Below are 20,268 nucleotides of genomic sequence, written 5' to 3'. Positions count from 1 at the left end.
CCTGCTGAAGCCTGAAGTTATAAATGACTGCAGCAGGTACACGAGGTGTCTCTGTCACCCCATTAAATCATGTGCACAAATTCAGTGAAGTCTACAAACATGTGACTTACGTACCTAAAGGCAGACATATGGACAGATCTGGTCTGTAGAGACCTTTGCACAGGTCTGGGCCTGACATCTTTGTTCACAGTTTATTGAAATACAGTTTCACCAGTTCTTCACAAGCGTGGCTCAAGTGCTAAACCGCTTCACTGAGCACAGTCAGCTCAAGGTGTTTACAGGTAAAAGAGTCAGCAAGAGTGTGAAAGTAAAAGACTCCTGATTAACAGCTGGCCACTGGGCTGGGCTGACCAACACTTTCAAGAGGAGTTGCTCTTTTGTTATTTGCTTGCTCAGAGCATAATGCATCAGTTTTTTTAATCTACTTTTTCAGTGTCTTGGTGTAACTGAAATGCTAATAAATAAACACAATAAAAATAAATTCTGAAGATAAATTCCCTTTTTTTTTTTTACAGACATGCACAACCGCCTCTGCAATGTTCAGAAATTGTTTTCAAGATTCAATTACTTAAAGAAAGAGTGAAATAGGGCAATTGTCTCAGAAATTATTCTGAGTCAATAGCTAATACATTATTATTATTATAGAGATTATTATATAGCTGTTTTTACAGAGTTGATTGTGGTACTCTACCATCCCTGGAGCACAGGCAGAGAGTATACTTGCAGAGTATTGGTGAAGGAAAAGGAACAGTCAGGGAAAAGAGGAGTGAAGACCTGAATGTCATTATGGAAGTTTATATCTATCACCAGTCCTCCCTTGATTGCTTTATTTTGATCCAGGAAAACTGCACGTAACACTGCTATGGAGATTTTACTTACACAAATGCAAATATGGTATGTCACTAGAAATTGAACACAAACCTAGTGCCATCAATGGGCAAGCTAACAAAATACAACTCTAGGTAGAGACCTTGATCAAAGTGACCAAATTGTAACAGCTGTCAGAATCCTAAGTGAATTTGTACTTTTTCCTTTGTTATTCTAATTACAATCTTGACACTGTATGCCTGTCAGAACAGATTTTTTTTTCTTAAAATACCCAGGTATTTTGCACTTTAAAAATACTTGCATGCAGTCTTCATTTATTATAACTAAGATCTGCAATAGGTCAAACTTTGAATGCAAACTTTGAATAATTTAAAAAAAAAAAAAGTCCCCTTAATTCCTTTGCACTTTCTTCAGAACTACAAAGGCTATCTATCCTACTATGGCACTGAAAAGAGCCACTAGAGTGTTCTCTGAGCAGAAAATGGGGTGGGATAGCTATAACTTCTGCTTCCCCTCCATACCATATCTCTGCATGCTTCTCTTCGTAATCATGAAGTCACTGCCCATAATTTAAATATTGCAACATATTCATTCCACTGGTCCACAGATTTACTTCACCTCCATGGTGAACAAAAAGCTTTTGTTCTCAGCTTCACCAGACACCACAACTGAAACCAGCTACTTTTTGCTCCTACATTAGCAGACTGGTGTGCCTGATGGTTGTACTTACTGTCTGCTTTGTGATGTATTTTGTACGATTGGTGAAAATCTGCTGTTAGGTTTTCACTTTAGTCCCTTCAGGGAAGATTACCATTCTCAGTCTGAATGGCCAAGTATGTACATGGCTCCAAGTTGCTGTATTTCTTTTCACTTATAGATTAAATACAAAATTAATTACACAAGTGACATGCAAGCATAACTGTTTTTTATTAGCATCTGAAATGCAGCTTAGAGAGTTGGGTCAAAACCCCTGTCATACTGCTTTTGCTTTCTCCAGTCTCATTCACTGCTTCTGAAACTATGATCCCCAGATCTCCAGGAATCACTGGACAGAATGTCCATCAAAGCCAACTAAAAGCCTAACTGGCTCATTAGCTTCAGATAATTAGGTTTGCTATTCAGTGAAGTTAGTATACCAAATATTTAGGGATGCACAGCTTGAAAAAGGTTGAAAACTATTGCTCTAGTTCAACCACAGCTACTGTACCTCAAGCAAGAACTAATTCCGGGAAGTTCTGTTGCCTGTGTTATGGAGGAGTTCACACTACACAATCGTGTTAGTCCCTTCTGGCCTTAAAATCTATGAATATAAAGTTTAAAACCCCCTAAGGCCTTGTCACATTTATTTTATACGATGCTCCCGCACTGTTCTTCATTCTCGGGGGATTTACCCCTATTTTATCTTGCTCTGTGTAGCACAAAGCTTTGAAATTCTACAATTGCTACAGTATGCCAGCCCCAAAGGTTCAAATTCCTGACATAAATGCTTTTATAACAACTCCCCTGGGCTGCTTTTATGGTCAGTATGGGGTCTAGCACTGTAGCACTAGCTGAGTTTTTCCAAAGCAAGGATGCCTTTGATGCCTGCACAAATTCCATGGGCACTGCAAGAAACATTGGTTATTAATGCTCATTTAATATGCATAATTTCAGTTAATTTGCTTCCACCATCTCAATCTGCTTTACAAAAACTTCATGTTTTGCCAGTCAGCCAATTAAATGAAAGTCCTCTCTAGAAAATGTAGCTCTGAATTCTGTGAGCTGCACTGATTCTACCCATTTTCTGCATCTCCTGGGAACTGATAACCAGCTCCTCTAGTATGCATTTTACTCCACTGAAGTCCTGTCCCTGGACTTGAGCATCACACCCCACAAACTGCGTTAACTTCAGTGGACACAATTTCTGTCACTGGAAATCTTGTGAAAAAGCCAGTGATGTGTGCAAGGGGGACTGTGGCCTCAGCAAAACAATCCTGGTGTACGAAACTGGAAGGCAGCCATATCCTGCCTGCCTGTCTGCATCAAATCCAGGTCTCTGCTGTTTTCTGCAAGCAAAACTTTTCCATTCAGGTTTCAAAAGCATGATGGACTGCTACCTGCCCAAAATCACCAATGCTACCCAAAAACTTTTACTACAGTCAATGAAGGCTGCATAATGGGCAGTGCAAGACAGAAAAAGATGTGATGGTGTGTGAAACAGGACAGCTCGGCTACTTACAAAGCAAAGAACATTCTTTGTTTAGATAGTTGAAACAAGACATGCATCAAATGTGATTTCCATGATCTATTTATCATGGTAAACAAATTACAGGAGTTCCAGGTAAATTTCTGGATTGAAGTTGTTAAAGCTCCTGGTACTTGTATTAGGACTTATACTGAATATCTAATACCAGTGATTTGAAAACAGGCTTTTCAAAATAATCTTATGTCTAACTAATGGAATGTTTTTTTCCCTTAAAAATACTGAGGAAAAAATATGGACATTGATTTTAAAAGTGCTGTATGCTTATTAGCTCGTTGGAGGCTTTTATTGAATCACAGCACAGAACAACTAAGGCAACATGGGCAATTCAATCCATCATTTTACTTTTTGCAGAGTCTGAAAATGTTATAGATCTTACAAATGTACAAAAATACAGGATTGTTGTAGATGCTGCTCCTCTGAGGCAGCAGCAATGGCCTTGGACACACAGTGCTGAGGCCCTTCTCTCCAGGAAAGATACACATTGAGCACACTTCACAGGCTACCCCTCTCCATAGCACGTGACCAGAAGGTCCCACACAGGGGAACTGTACAGGGTCCTCCTCCTCCTCTTTGGATATACAAACATGTTCCATGAAATCAAGAATGATTCCTGCCTTTTGAACACCTGGAAGTGTATTCTCAACCAATTCTGTATTTACCCTTGGGAACTTAGGTGAGCCATTTTCACAGAATCACAGAATAGTCAGGGTGGGATTGGAAGGGACCTCTGGGAGATCTTCTAGTCCAACTCCTCTGCTAGAGCAGGAACCCCCAGAGCAGATCACACAAAAACACATCCAGGTGTGTTTTGAATGTCTCCAGGGATGGAGAATCCACAACCTCGCTGGGCAGCCTGTTCCAGTGTTCTGTTACCCTCAAAATAAATAAGTAATTTCTCTTGTATTTAGGTTAAATCTGTGTACCCGTTTGTGACCATTGCCCCTTGTTCTCTCACCAGATACCACTGAGAAGAGTCTGGTTCCATTATCCTGACACCCACCCTGCAGATATTTGTAAGCATTAATGAGATCCCCTCTCAGCCTCCTTTTCTCCAAGCTGAACAGCTCCAGCTCTCTCAGCGTCTCCTCACAAGGCAGATGCTCCAGCCCCTTAATCATCATACTGGCTGTGCTGTACTCTCTCCAGTAGTTCCCTGTGTTTCTTGAACTTGGGAGCCCAGAATTGGATGGAGTATCCCAGGTGAGGCCTCACTAGGGCTGAGAAGAGGGGAGGATGACCTCCTTGATCTGCTGGCCATGCTCTTCCTAATGCACCCCAGGATGGTACTGGCAACCAGTGGGGTCCCCCAGGGATTGATACTGAGCCCAGTGCTGTTTAACATCTTCATAAGGGACCTGGATGTTGGGATCAAGAACACCCTGATGAAGTCTGCTGACAACACCAAGATGAGAGGAGAGGCTGACACTCCAGAATGGAAGGCCATCTTCCAGGATAACCTGGACAGACTGGAGGAGTGGGCTAGCAGGAACCTTATGAACTGAAATGGGGAGAAGTGTGAGGTCTTGCACCTGGGAACACATAACCCAGCAGTGCAGTTCAGACTGGGATCCACCTGGCTGGAGAGCAGCCCTGTGGAAAGGGACCTGAGGGTCCTGGTGGACAACAGGCTAAACATGAGTGTACAGTGTGATGCAGGGCAAAGAAACCAACAGGATGCTCTGCTGCATCAACAAGGGCATCACCAGCAGAGATCATGAAGTCATCATCCTGCTCTACTTGGTGCTTGTCAGACCACGCCTGGAGTATTGACTCAGTTCTGGTCCCTGCTATATAAAAAATATGTAGACAGGCTGGAGAGGGTCCAGAGAAGGGCCACAAGGATGATGAGAGGACTGGAGGACCTGCCATATGAGGAGAGGATGAGAAAACTGGGTTTGTTCAGCCTTGAGAAAAGAAGGCTCCATGTTCCAGTATTTAAAGGGTGGCTACCAAGAAGATGGAGATTCCTTATCTACAAGGAGTCTCATGGAAAAGACAAGGAGTAGTGGGCACAAATTGATCCTGGGGAGATTCTGATTGGACAAAAGAAGTAAATTTTTCCCCTTGAGGACAGTCAAACACTGGAATAGTCTCCCAAGGGAGTGGTAGATTCCCCCACATTGGACTGTTTTGAGTCTCAGCTTGACAGGGTGCTGAGCCATCTCATATCAACTATAGTAGTACCTAGATACATTGGACCAGAGGATCCTTGAGGTCCCTTCCAACCTGGCATTCTAGGATTCTATGACTGGCTTTTCTGGCTGTGAGGGGACATTGTTGGCTCATGCTCAGCCTGTTGTCCACCAGGACCCTGTGGTCCTTTTCCCCAAAGTTGCTTTGCAGCAGGTCAGACCCTAGCTTTTACTGGTACATTTTGTTCCTTATGTGTTGGCATCTCATCATAGCTCCTGAGAACAGACCTACAGCCAGATCCTTAGTGTGCCTGGACACGTACAAACCAGCCTTAGACAGACTGGCAAGGTCTGTGCTGGGAGAGATCTAGCAGCAGCACCGTGGCACCTCCTCTGGGGGCAACCAAAACGTACAGGCAGCTGAAATCAATCTCATACTCCTTTCTTGGAAGATTGTAAAGAATTTTGCTACAAACCTATGAGTTGTAATATTTTAACTGAAACAATCTCTTAACTAATTTCTGTATTTATAGACTGAAAGCAAAAAAGTGCAGGGGGATTGTTGTGGTGATGTATTTATTAGTTTCAGTCAGTCACATCTGAAGACGTGGAGGAGAACACTGTTTTGCAGGACACAGGTTTGTGCCACTTTATCAACACCAAATAAGCTCCTCCCAACTCAAAGATGATCACATATGCAGTAGTGCTATTTTTATGGAAGAAATGGTACATTCAAGCACAGTATTGTTTTTGTATATGCAAACCTGCTGCAGGTTAAACTCACATTGATTTCCAGCTATTTAATGCTTGTTATAACAGAACAGTGCATCTTCTGAAACTACTTCTTAATCTGGCTTTTAGAAACTTATACAAACGATTAAGATACTAACATTGCCTTAACAGAGGGGACAAAAGCAGTAATGTAGTGCATAAAAGTAACATCCTAATGACATTTTCCCAAATTTACCTTTAACTAGAATTTATTATTAGAACTATATTAATTTTCCTTAACAGTATGGAAGATTATAAAAATAAATCAGATTATGAACTGGATATAAGTAATAGCATTCATTAATACATCTTATTATGCACGAAGGGATAAGTCTACTTATTGATTATATTTTTTAATTTTCAATTAACTTCATTCTGTCTGCATAGCCTCCAAAGAGTGACAAGTAGAAAATGTAGATACATAACCAAAAGCTTTGTAACAGACACAAACAAAATGTGTTTAGAGTGAAACATTCTAAAAATTCAAAGTATTTGATCAATTTGATACTCACTTTGGAAATACTGTCCATGTCTCCTGAACCTTAAATTAAAAAAGACAGTTTTTCAGTTAGTTTTTAGCTGAAGTTAATCTAAGAACTTTTTTTTCACAGCAAAGATACAGCGTCAACACTAGTACTTTAAAACATAATCACTCATGCATCATGTCACTTCCTTTCCAATGTCTCCCTTAGTAAAAGTTTACAGTCAGTATTGAATAATGTTGGTGCTTTCTCTGTGTACACACCTGGTACAAAAAAGTGAGAAAAAAAATGAAGGATGGGCTTCTGATCTGCATCAGTTATCTGGGTGGCATCCCTTCAGGACAAGGCAACCCAGCACAACTCTAGGAAACCTATGTCCAGCCCAATTAGCCATGGCAGGGTACAGGTGAGGCAATTAATTTGAGGGAGATTGACCTATGGGAAATGTTGTTTAAGCTTGAGGGAAAAAAAGCAAAATCACGGCTAACCAGTAAAAATTGATATTCCTGGGGGGGAAAAAGTTCACTATGATCAGTAAGGTCAGCTGGCAGGGTTTCATTGGTGTTTCTGCTCTCAAAAGCAGAAGCCTGGTACTGAAACTGGCTGAAATGACATGAACTTTTGATGTACTATAAATACTGTGATGACAGTATCTTTCAGAAGAAAGCAGGTGATCCGAGGATGAAAGTAACAGAAACCAAATAAAATTAAATACCATGAGTGCAAGACTACTGAAATTTTTTCACATGCTGTAGTTGTCACTCAGATAAAGCCAAGATTAAAGGAAATATAACTTTAGGATGGATGTATCAAGAAAAGTGTTTTTAGCAGCAACAGAGAGTAAACAACTTTGGTCACCTATTCTTCAGGAAATAAAAATTCCAGAAAAGTATTGAATATCAAACTAGAAAAACATCAGAGAAAAAAAATCCAAAAAATGGGAATTGTGGGAGAAGACTGAAATAGCTTACCATACTTAGCCAGGAAGATTAAGGCTGAGAAGAAATACAGTTTCTCTCTATAAATACATCAGATCCATAAATGCTAACAAGAGTAATTTTGTCATGGCTCAAAGAATAAATTTTGGTGGAAATTAGGAAAATACTTATTTCTAACCAGCAGAACTATGAACAGATATACAATAGAAAGGCTCTGGTCAAACAAGTTGGAGAAGCTGAAGACAGACCTTGACTAATTTATCTGTCTGATTACAAGACATGGCTGCCTACTGCAGCATGGAAATAAATGCAGCAGATCTCTCCCTGCCCTTCTCTCCTGAAAGAACTCATGTTCCAAGGTAGCTCTGAAACTACCCCTAGAAAGAAGCCACCACTAATTTGACTAGGCACATCATTGTTTTCTTTAGACAAAATAACCAACCAAACGCTTGGTACACGTAAAATGCTTCTGTAACTGTTTAAATTTAATTTATTTTTTTTTAGCTAAGAAATAATTCTCAGGCTATAGAAAATGACAGAAAAAGATGTGATTACCTTTTACACAGTTTTTCATTTATTTGAATGTAACGTGCATCGTTATTAATTAAAGTAACAATCCATTTTAGGATTGTAATATGTGAAGAAAGGCTGTAGAGTCACAAGGTGTCCTTATGCAAAGTAATCTAGGAATTTCAGGGACATGCTTTGCTAGAAAAAAAGGAATTTTAAGTGTTGAAAACATCTGCTACATGAGGTTTGATGACTTAAGTTTTATTCTCATTTTGTCATAGCCTCTTTGAATTTCTCCCTCTGCTCACCTGTTAATACTGTCTCAAAACCTCCAACTTTTGGGCTGCAAATTATAGATCTCCACTCTCCATGGTAGTATTGACTGAAATGGTTTGGAGTTTAGGTTGGTCTGTGTCTGTTCTGGGAAGGTGACAGAGCTCTTCTTTGGTGACAGAAGGAAGGAGAACAAGGGCAGCTTGGCATCTGCTCGCCTGAGCTGTACCCAGCTTGCGTGGGTTCCTCCCCATGCAGGAAACCCAGCAGGGTGCCCATAGTGCCCAGCGGGCATGGGGTCAGCTTCCAGATGTGAAAGAAAACCTTGCTGGTAGACAAGGGGGATAGCAGGAGATCTGGTCTTGGCAGCCTGAAGTTCCCTCCTGTTGTCACCTGCATGACTGACACCCCTGGTGCAGGCAGAAGTGAAGACAACAAGATAAGCCATATTCAGAGCTACTGTCTTGGTGTTACAGTATGAGCAGAAATAAAAAGAAGGTATTTATTTACCTTGTGGGTTTGAAAGAGAAAGGTGTAAGTGTAACTATTTAGATGTGGCTTGTTTTTTAAATCTCTTTCAAGCGTCTATAATCCTTCCAGCAAAGAGTAAGAATGAAGAGTTTGCTAGGATAGTCTGGAGATAGAGCAAGGTGTGTTCTGCAGAGTGGTGGCAAGGCTTCTCCCCTAGAGATGAGTCCCAAGTCAAACAGAACACTCCTCCTCCTGCCTCACATGCCCTGACAAGAATTCACATTCTTTCAGGTGCTCTAAATCTGGCACCTGTCTGAAGATGCTAATGGAGACAGAGCAATATCACTCATACTTGCCATACAGCTAATTACAGAATAAATGAGAATACAAAAATATTGGGATAAAAACATATACATTAAAATATAGAGTAATTTACTTCCAGGAAATTGGTAAGTGCACCATCATGCCAAAATGACACCTTCCCAAGATTCTGAAAGAGGAAGAGAGGTAAATAAAAATGGTTCTTAAATCTTCACCTCTACGTTACCATGATGGTGTGTGTTTAGTGTGGTTTCATCAACTGGATTAAAACTATACCCTCTTAATAAAATAAAATACAGTACTTTTCTTCCAGAGGTGCATTAAGTATGCCAACTCATGCTTACAAAGTATCTTAATACTTCTTATTGATGTATATGGCTTCTTCAGTTTTTACAAGATTTTACATACAGTCTTCCACAGAGCTTAGAGAAGTAGGCATAGAAAATTCACAATGTTCATAATATTTACTAATTCACAATGTTAGTAATATTTGCTATCATTACCTAATGATCCATTCATATGGTGTGAATCCATTCCACCTAGTCCACTCATAGGTCCATCTGACCCTGGCCCCATTGGAAACTACAAATGGATCAGACATTAGAAACTGATATTACTTTACAATTATTTTTTTTTGTAGATAATCTAATAAAAAGAAAGCATTCCTCAGAGTTAAAAAAAAAATAAAAAGAAACAAAAATAAACAAAAGCACAGTCCCAGTTCTGAATACAACAGGTCTAGTGAAAGTCCTTCATGTGAAGACTACAGAAACCTCATGGCTTTTGTTTACTTTCTCTATCTTTTTAGAGATTCTCACCTCTGTATGCTGGAATGCAATTTAGGAAAAAAAATATTACTTACTTCAGCAATTTGTATATGACTTCTAAATCTGCTAGTGCTGACCTAGCTCTACTCCCACTGAAGTTACAGGGAATTTTACAATTCGCTTCAATGAGTAAGTAATTAATCAACAGCTTTCAACCTCCACCCTGTCCATGCTGACAGTCAGACTACTGTCATTATTGCCTTTGCAGCATGAGTAGTTTCTGTCCAATTTGAGATATTAACCCTAAATTCAGTTCTTCAAAACTTGAGGACATTAAAGAAAAAATTCACTGCATAACAATTTAGCAGTATCTAAATATTTGTATTTTTAAGTTTTACTGGCTTTTTTTTTTTTCCCAAAAGGCCCATCATGTGGCTTGTAAATAATGAAATATAATCAGACAAACACAATTACACTGAAGGTATAAAGAAAAGTCAGAGGAAAAATAAGTTCTGCCTAAGAATCCCAATTTTTATTAGTTTTGGTGCTGAAATTTAGCCTAAAATAGTGACCAGTTAGCTACTTTAGCAGGCAAATATTTATCAGTGGATTTAATTCTTAACAACTAGTTCAGATAAACAGGAAAGTTTCCTTCTTCTTAGAAGTATTAATTTTATCCTTTTTTACAGAACAGCAAGGCAACATAATACTGGGTCACTTTCAGCAATTTTTTCCTTCCTTTTCAGGGGCAGATGCTTTTTTATAACAATGGTTTGAATTCTCAAGAAACTCTGCTTAGTGGCAGCTCCTAGGATGACATCCTATCTCACAGAAGTCTACTGCACTACAGCGTGATAAACTAAGTTGTCTCCAAGATCCACATGCACAAACTTCCTTTTCCATGTAAAAATATATATGCCCCAATCATTACTTGGCATGTATTTGTATCACTGATTTGGGAAACATTAAAAGGACATTGTGGGGAGAAAGCAACTGAAGTGTCACCCATAAAACTGAAAATGTGAGTATAAGTGATGATGGAAATACAGTATTTGGATACAAAAAGGCTGTATAATGGAAAGAAGGATGTAACTTTTTCATATTTACATTAGGTCTGTTGGGTCCAGGTGGTACTGCGTTCATTAAAGTGTACATGTTGTCTCCAGAGTTGGTTGAATCTGTAATAAGAGATTACTTTAAGTGCTAATATATACCTTTCAATAAAACTACTCACCTAGTACACTTCCTGTAATTTTGTTAATATTATTTCTATGCATGAATCACTGATACACAGAGGCAACACAATGGAAGACTTCATTGCCTTTCTATATATTGCCACAACACAAGAGAGCTATGAAAAGAAAAAATTGCAGTAGTCCCTAAGTGACTACTTCTAGAATCCAGTTTTATGCATGACTCCTGAAAGACTAATAAATCACCAAGTATCTGTAACTACTTATTTCTATAAGCCCTATTTCCTGGAATTTCAAATCACTTAACCCATCTTCAGTATTCTCAATAAAACAGGAGTTTCTTCCTTATCAATACTTTCTGTAACTTGTTTTCCATCTGTAAAAAATGATAAATAGCTTCTCATTTATACTGGCTGCAAGTTAGTATATTAAATGAAAATTCTGTCATCTCATTCATGTCAGTTTTTGATTCTGGATATATCTAACTGTTTAATGGAACACTGTGCAAAGATCTGTGTCTAAGGACAGCTTTATCTGATGTATCTTCATGCAATCCTTCAGAAAAACACCAACAAAACTGCCCTGGCACAGCATGGTGCTTAAGGCAGCAAGTGCTGCCAAGAGTTTCCCTTGGCCTTGCCAGATGTTGACACAGCTCTGCTGCATCTCAGCCCTGTTCCTCCAGCCAGTGCACATGAACTTCCAGGTGGAGCACCTCCAGAGTTGAAGTGCAAGATTTAACTAACAAGACACATAAAAGGCAACTGACATTACTCTTCTGGTTGAATCGAAGAAAATAATGTGTAAGAACCATTAGTAGATACAAATTATTCATTGTAATCTCCAGAAAGGAAAGTCTGACTACATCCCTCAGGCCACAGCATGATTTAAAAAAAAAACACTTTCAATCATGGAATATCAGAACCTCTATGGTATCTGGAAAAAGAATAAAGAATAACTTAATACTCTGTACTTAGCTCCTCCAAAAGACCATTCCACCTCTTTGAAGAAGTTTTGAGATCAATAACACAGATGAAAAACACTGCTGAGCTATAGTTCCTCTTCCAAGACAAGGTGATGGGGGACTTCTGAGTCAGACCAAGACCAAACTGAAATGGGTTGGAACTGGAAACATGGCCTGGACCCCCAAAATAATTCAGCTGTACATACACTGGGTGGTTAAAATCAAAGTATTGGTCTGTTCCTTAATCTTCCTGAGACAGTTTTCTGAACACTAACTAACCTTGGTGAGTAAATAATTCCATGACATGCAGAACACTATTTAGCACCACAACATTCAAATAGGCTTGTTATGAAGAGGGGGGAACAAAAACCTCTTAGCCTAAAGTTATAAAAGTAAAATTAGCACATAAAAAGTTATTTTTAGTGTTTGATGAGGTAGGTGTTAAGTTCTTCAGCCATTAGGTGCTTTTGCAGCACACATCCCTGGCTCTCCCCAAGTTCTGCTGGCTCATGTGAGAATACGTATGGGCTAGCTGGGCCATGGGAACTAGTCTGTCTCACAGGTCAGTAAATACCTTTACAAAATTATTAGGTGGAAAATTTCTAAGTGTTCTCATACTTGGAAAAACAGAGCTTCAAAACATCTCTGAGACTCTGAAAATGGGAGCAACTGTCATCAGAAGCTTTATTTGAGCTGCACACAGACGTCCTACAATGTGCCATAACTGACTATTTTAAAAAGTGCAAGCTGTCCATAAGTTTGTTTTATGTTAAGAGACTCTAACTTTGAAATGCCAGCTTGCACTAATTATCTTTTTCACTAATTATATGAATCAGGAAACCCTACATTTTATCTTAGGTTGCATTTTTTTAAAGCCCTAGAATTGTATTAAATGAACATATTGCATTGGTGCAAGAAGTTTTTATGGCTAGTTAGGAAAATTCCTGTCTTTCTTGTACTGTAGAGGACAGCAAGAACATCTAGGACATAAGGACTAAGGATGCTGTAAAATCACTGAGGTGAATGGGTCCCTCTTGGATGGTGAGAGTGAGTTACAAAGGCAGATACTGGCCAAAAGGAGCAGTCACTGAATACTGGATGACACAAAATGCAATTAGTTTCATTTTAGCAGATGATCATCATAACTTCTGATGATGTCCATGGTGGAGGACAGCTCCCTCCACAGCCTGCAGTTACACCTTCATATCAAAATGTTTGCAGAAAATGGATGGAGGGAAATACTTACATCTAGTTGACCATATTTAAGCCTTGAGATGCTCACCCCGAATCCTCCCATCCTCCTCCTTTTTACCTCAAACCTTAGTAAGAATGTGGCCAATCTTTTGCATGGCCAAAATCTCCATGTGGTCCAAGTTGCAAGACACAGACCATGTTACTTCAGGAAACAATGGGATAGATGAAGTTCTGGGAACAGATCTCTGGTAGGAGAATGTGACGATGGCTTCTCTGGGGCCTTACTCTTTCATGGCAAGACAGAGGAGAGCAACCTGCCCAGCATGACCCTGACATAAGCCAGGTGACACAGCTGCAGGAGGCAGCACATGGCTCAAAAGCCACACATGCTGGTCAAGTGTATCCCCCAGTATACTACAGGTGATATCCCATAGGATACTACAGGGGATATTTCACCAGGTTCAGAAATCTCATTTCCAAGCTGGTGAAACAGCCCCAAAGAACATCAGCAAAAGCCAATCAAGACTGCATTTTCTTTCATCTTTAACTTGCTGTTTCTGAAATTGTGCAGGAAAGATGGGCTCAAAAGCCAGGTAAATGAATTCCCCTGAACTGCAGAGATACAATTATTTGTATTTCTGCAACATAGCAGGGAGAGAAAGAGAGTGAAAGCTCAGGGAAAAAAATTATATTGAAAGCATAAAACCAATAATTTATCATTATCCAATTCTTTATGAAGATCAAAGTCTGAAAAATAATTTCTGTACTTTGTAAAACCTCGTTATAATTATCCTTTTTTATTTCCAAGTATATTTCAATACCTGCAGGACTAGGCATGATAGGCGTTCCAGGTGGTCCCCCACCTCCTGGAGGACCCTAGAGAGAGCAGAAAATGTCAGTTAGCATGGAAGGAAAAAAACCATGTCACAGTAAAAAATAAACACAGTATAAATGAAAACAAACAAGCAAACAAACAACAAGTATCGTGAACATCATAAGTCATGCAGGTAAAAACAAGCACATTCTCTCATCAGCTAGTGAAAGAGACTAAGACAAGGTAGTCGGTCAGTGAGCTCTGGCGCAGGCTCAAGAACATCCAATAGTCAATAAATCTGTATCATGCTGTGGCTCAGACAGGAGAAATACTTGGAACGGGGCCTAAGACAATTATATTTAATTCCCTCAACCTACTTTTGTTACCATGTTTTTTTCAGCTGGAATTTCTGTTTTGTTGTACTCTGTACACAGTCAATGGCTGGATAACCACTGTTTTCTAAGCACAAAGCAAGGGGATGTCCTATAGGGACAGAAGAATCTCATCACCTTAAGAAAGCTTTATTTTTTAAGCAAACTTGGTACCTCAATGTGACAGGCATCTTAATTCTGTCTGTATAATATCCCACAATTTAAAAAATAACATCTGTATACATAAGTTCTTCTCAAATTAATGACAAATGGATTTAAAAAGTCTTCATAGTGTTGGGTACCATTGTATCACTTGCCTAGACTACTAAATCAAATGTAAAAAAACCCAACAAAAAACCTATAAAGGAACAGCTATTTTTTTTAGATTCAAGTATTCCTGTGTTGCAAATCTGTGTATGACTATGAACTGTACACAAAATGCTGACTGTTAAACAAGCTTTCTAAGGTTCTTAACATACAAATTGCTTAGCAAGAACAGAAATGTATCTTCTTGCTTGCTGTGCTCACAGATGCACTATTGTTTTTTTAAGTCACATGAAGAACTACCAATTCCCAGTTTGGTAAAAACGTCTGTGTCAATAGAAGTTTAAAAAAAAATTGACATTCCATAATAAAAAATACACTGATTGCTAACAACAGATTATTATTTTCATTGCCATATGACTCTTTATTATATATTTATCTCTTTCCTTATATTTTAAAACAGCAGACACGCTGTTCCAGGCAGGGACATTTTTTCAGAAGCACTGAATATAAAGGTTTGGTTCCTCCTGTCTGCTTACAAGGACATTGCTGAGATTTGCTATAATTCACTGAGGCATTTTTTTTAGGGAGGCAGAGAAGTTTTGGATTTAAAACAACAGGCACTGTTTCACAACAGCTGACGTCAAGTAACATTTCTTACAAAACATTCAGCAATAACAGACCAGCAAATACTATTTTCTGGCAATCAAACTCAGTAATGTATCAACTTTCTCATCTATACTGCTCTTCTACAGGCTTGTACAAGTAAAATAATTGCAGGGGGAACAACCGGTATCTGCCAGCCAGTGATCAACTGGCAGTTAATTGTAGATGAAACAGAAAGCTCTTATGCAGAAGCAGCCAGTAAACATAGATATACCTCCATGTCCTTAAATGTAACCCCACCCACCAGTTCTTCATCTTGTGTTTCCCCTTGCTTGTAAACTAAGCAAGGTCACTGGGTATCTTTTTATAAAGTGTGCTAGAACAAAGGCTTGCTCTGCCATGAAACCCACAAATCAGCTTAAAAAACTGAGGCACAATCACAACTTCATTTCATACTGCCAGCAGCCACATAGCTTTTGTCCCCTTCCCAATTACAACTCAACCAGAAATGAATGTGCAAGGATCAGGCTTGCCAAAACCGCCTGAAAGGTCTAATTCAGCCCTCAGCAAAGAGTTCTCCCATTGCTGGAGCTGCAGAACTACAGACTCCAAATTCCAAGGGGCCTTTAGACCACATAAATTACCCTCTAGGCATCACAGGCTATGGCTTTTTATCCATGTACTTGTGCACTGAGCTCACTACCCTGACTTAGGTTTGTATGTTTTTCAGCATCACACAAAGAGGTGTAGAAGCCATTAACTGGTAATTAGAAAAGTTCCTTATATTCACTATTATTTTTTGCATCTAATTTTAAATATACATTTACTACAATTGTTTCCATATTTTCTTCTCTTAGAGAGCCTCTCAGTATTAATTATTTCCACTCTGAGAATATGTTCATATGTAACAGAATTATTTCTCAAAAACTATCTTATAAGCAAACCAGATTAAACTCTCAAAGTGTGTAGCTCCAGATCACAAACCCTTTGGCTGAAAAGCTTCAGCAACAACCTGGTTCTTTAAATGCTGCAATCAAATTCAGTTGTTTTGGATTAAGAGGGTCACTCTGCCAAGGAAAATATCTATCTATACACTGAAATACGGTGATGCTCTCTTCTGTCCAAGTCATTTATCCCACCTGACCTTTGGTTTGATGTGAGTACACCAATGGAACTCACTACGTACAACCTGCATTTTACTTAGGTTTGCTTCTTTAAAATAATTTTCTATAGAATCTTAGTTTCTAGTTTCTCAAGACTTTACACTTCAAAAAAACAAAACTATAAAGTCAAATATTTTTTAAAAAATCTTCAAGATCTGCAACAATAATCAATCATTAATATCTGGGGAAAAACCAACAAATCCTCTTCCCAACAGAAAGAAATTTACAAAGTTCTGCATTCAAAAGAACTGGTTTGGAGATAAGCAGATTTGGACTGCTTCCATGGAACATGTGGCAAATACAGTTATGGACACTTAGGAGAACCATAACCTTTTCCTAACGATTTAAATAAAGGACAAAACAAATTGCTTTTGTCTGAACACAACAAACTTATCCTTGAGCTCATCCTTTGGTTTTAGCTCTGCAAGATCATCTCATGAAGACTGAAAGTAAGGTGAATTTACAATCTGCACAAACAGATGAAGAAGCATGGGCATGTTGTCCTCATGTTGAAGGACACATTATTTCCACAGTCTGAAATAGCTCCAGGTTCTATACTCTTCAAAGCAAATGCCCTGTGGTTGTCTAGTCTTCAGGTGATAAAACATGGAATATCAAAAGAGGTCTACGAAAACCTGACTGACCAGCAGGAACTTGGAATCCAACACATCATCTATCTATCTATCTATCTATCTATCTATCTATCTATCTATCTGTTTATATCTATATATAAACATATTTGTGCACAGAAAAATTCTCTGTTGTTACCCTGTGACACCAGTACTAAGCATGTGATAAAAACAGATGAAATAATATGCCTTAGAGGAGTACATCAGAAGTAGAAATAATCCAAGTACAACAGTAACAACAGCAATAAAGAGCCTAAAAGGATAAACAAAGTCATTCTCTTAGGAGAGACAAAAAACAACAGTATACACTCCAACAAAAACATTTTGCTGATAGGTAAAGTGTATTTGTTGAAGTCCAGAGAGAGGGTGTTCATTTCAATGACGGCTCAATGCTGGTCCAATTACAGAGATCTATTAGTTACAAATTTCATTCTAAAGTACAGACTAAGAAAGAACAATTATACCAACAAATCCATAGTAAATTAACACAATGTCCGTGAAATGAAGACCCTTGAAGAACAAGAAGAATTTTTAAGTCCTCAGAAGGTAATTACAAGATACAAATTTCACTTTAAATGGTAGCTATAAGGACCCATTTGTATATCTTTGGGAAGATAAAAGCTTGTTTTAATTCTTCAAATGCTTTTATTTTTTCTAAAGAAGTTCAGGAACTCATACACAATATTGTGTTACCAAGAAACGTGGTTTGTTTTTTTTTGTCCTTTATTATTGGAGACAATATCCTGTATCGGTTATACAAATGTTTGCTGAAATAAAACAGCACTCAGGGCAATTTTGACCAGACTGATAATGATTATAGTAATCAACATCAACATATGCACCATAGATGTCAGAAAAAAATGTAAGTGCAGATCAGATGTTCAGTTCTCAACCAATACACAAGGGTTGTTCTTAACATCTGGACAGCTATTTCTTTGTCTAAATAAAATGTGAAATCTATTCTAATAAGCAAAAACACAACAATGTACTTACTACATAGTTCCCAGGAGACGCTGAAGAGTAAGGTATCTGTAATATCAATGGAAACAAATCAGTAATTTCTTCTGCAGTGAGACTGAGTTCATAAATACATTTAGGTACAGCAGTAGGTTAAGGGTTGTTTTAAAATTTATTCCTAAGACACAGTTAAGGATTACTGTTGTCAAAACAAACACCTCTTCTTTTCAACAACTTGTCGTTGTAAGTATGTTCAAGTCAAAAACCAGCAGTATCGACACAAACAAAATTTAGTACCCAATTTTGCACATACAAACATTTAAATTTAAAATGACTGTGCCCTGGTAGCCACTCTAATGATATGAATACAAGTAACATAATTCACATATTTAAATATCCATAGGCTGAGTTCTGATAATTGCTCTCCACTAGTGAGGTGTCCATTTCTAACAGGCAGTGTCACTTTTTTAAGATACCAAGTTATTAGATCTAGTACCAATCCAGTTCTCCCATCCCCTGCAAGAAAGTCTTCTTAATCTTATTGGGAGACTCACAATAAGGTCTGTTAGGATCTGTTCTCTTTAGTAAAATGTTCAGCAAGAAGATTATTAAGGTAGTATGCTTTATTAAGTTTATAAACATAAGCAGCAAATACTTGCATTTAAGTCAACAGGACTTTGGAGTAATCTCAAGCATGGACTGAATTTGTATGTTCTTCTTGAAACTTAAATCTTGATTAGTATCTTGACTATAAAACGAAAACTAACTCTCATATCTTTCACCCTAGAATATACTAATTATACTGATTGTATTTCTTTGCATTCTTTTTTTAAAAGGCCAGTGTTCTATGTTCACTTCCAATTCACTTGTGTTTGTTGCAGAGGATATCTAGATAAGTCTGTCTGTGAATAATCTGGTTTCCTTCTTTATGATAGCCTTGGCTATTATTCTCTCTAAAGGAGCATGGATCAAAGTTATTGGAGGATGGGAATTAAGCAGATGTACTGACAAAATGTAAAATTATTTCATAGCATAAGCATCTTACATGGCTCTAGACAATCTGATCTATTACTGGACTTCTCAATTTCACAGAATGAAAATATTTCAACTATCAGTTGAAAAACATTCTGACACTCATTTTAGTTGAGTATATGCATAAGAAAACTGAGGAAGTGTTTCAGCTCTTCTTTTTTTTTTTTTTCCCCGCAATTGCCATTAGTGGAATTAAAAAATCAAAACTGAGAACAACAACCAGCCAGGCTAGTCTATTAAGCCAGATTCCTCCCATTCAACTGCAAGTGCTAAAAACAGACACATTTTGATACTAATGCTGCAGCATCACGGAATGAAAATGAAAACGTTACTTTTTTTCTGAAGAAATATCAGACACTGTTGTTCATTTTGGAAGCCTCATTGACTTCCTCTTCCTTCAAGCTGCTATTAGACCACCTAATTTTGTAGCTGTTGCAGTGGAATTCAAGCGAGTGCTCTGCTTTTCACAAAAAGCATACAAAATGGCTGATGTCTTGCAAGCAATTGCTCAATGATTCCATATCCCCTAGTTAAGAGCAGTAAATGTGCTTTGGTTACATAAAGTATGTGAGCACACATTAGGCTTTATCTTCACAAGCTGTGATTTCTGTAGAGATTGCTGGCCAGATAGTGTTGACATAGCTCATCGCTATAAAGGAACCTAAAATGTACTTTAAATACACCCCAGAATAACCTTTGTGTTGTGGGAATGCTGTAACTGATGTAAAGATGCAGAGCTGCTTTGTGATTATGAACGAAGCTGGATATTTGCAGGTCAGTTCAGATGTGCCCCTCACTGTACCTGCTCTGCAGGACAAAATATAAGGCATGCAGTATTCTATTTTGGAACGAAGTGGATTTTTCTCCTTGTGTATTGATGAGAAATACTTCTCTAGATATAAAAGGGTGTCTAATATATTTTTAAAATTTACTTACAGAATTGGCATTGGTTGGGTTTGGCCAAGGTCTGCCACCCCCAGGACCCCTGTAACAGAAGATGAAAGATGAGAAACAGAACAATCTCTGTCTTCTGACCAGCTATGAGAAAGAAATCAAAAGAGTCTGTTTCCAGAGTAAGGAAAGAGATGGCTTTATTCAAATTCCAGTATGTTTATCAACCACAACTACATCAAGTTACAATGCTACTGCAAAATCCTTGTCATTGGACTACCATTATCATTTGAACCAGTTTGTGAGTTGATTAAGAATTTATTATTACAACCCTGTCACTCACATTTAAGACACTCTGGTTCCTGACTCATTCTGATACCTCTGAACTCTTCGGGACAGCACCTGCCAGAGTGGCAGGGGGCTATCCCGTAGCCCCACAAACCCCAAACGAC

At 38.3% G+C, this 20,268-nt stretch overlaps 1 protein-coding gene across 1 annotated transcript in view; it reads right to left on the bottom strand.

Annotated features, from left to right (window-relative positions):
- Positions 1-20,268, bottom strand: part of SSBP2 (single-stranded DNA binding protein 2) — a 256,985-nt gene that overhangs the window by 4,193 nt on the left and 232,524 nt on the right. The window contains exons 14-19 of the mRNA XM_010008407.1: positions 19,862-19,910; positions 17,930-17,965; positions 13,911-13,965; positions 10,846-10,916; positions 9,475-9,553; positions 6,489-6,517 (exon numbers count right to left, since the gene is read on the bottom strand). Of these exons, the coding sequence (XP_010006709.1) occupies positions 6,489-6,517; positions 9,475-9,553; positions 10,846-10,916; positions 13,911-13,965; positions 17,930-17,965; positions 19,862-19,910 (319 nt within the window). The remainder of the gene's footprint in view (positions 1-6,488; positions 6,518-9,474; positions 9,554-10,845; positions 10,917-13,910; positions 13,966-17,929; positions 17,966-19,861; positions 19,911-20,268) is intronic.

The sequence above is a fragment of the Chaetura pelagica genome, unplaced genomic scaffold (genome assembly GCF_000747805.2).
Source record: "Chaetura pelagica isolate M959 unplaced genomic scaffold, ChaPel_1.0 scaffold191, whole genome shotgun sequence".
Classification (NCBI taxonomy): domain Eukaryota; kingdom Metazoa; phylum Chordata; class Aves; order Apodiformes; family Apodidae; genus Chaetura; species Chaetura pelagica.
The sequence above is the reverse complement of the archived record's forward strand: the minus strand, read 5'-3'. Positions and strand labels throughout refer to the sequence as shown.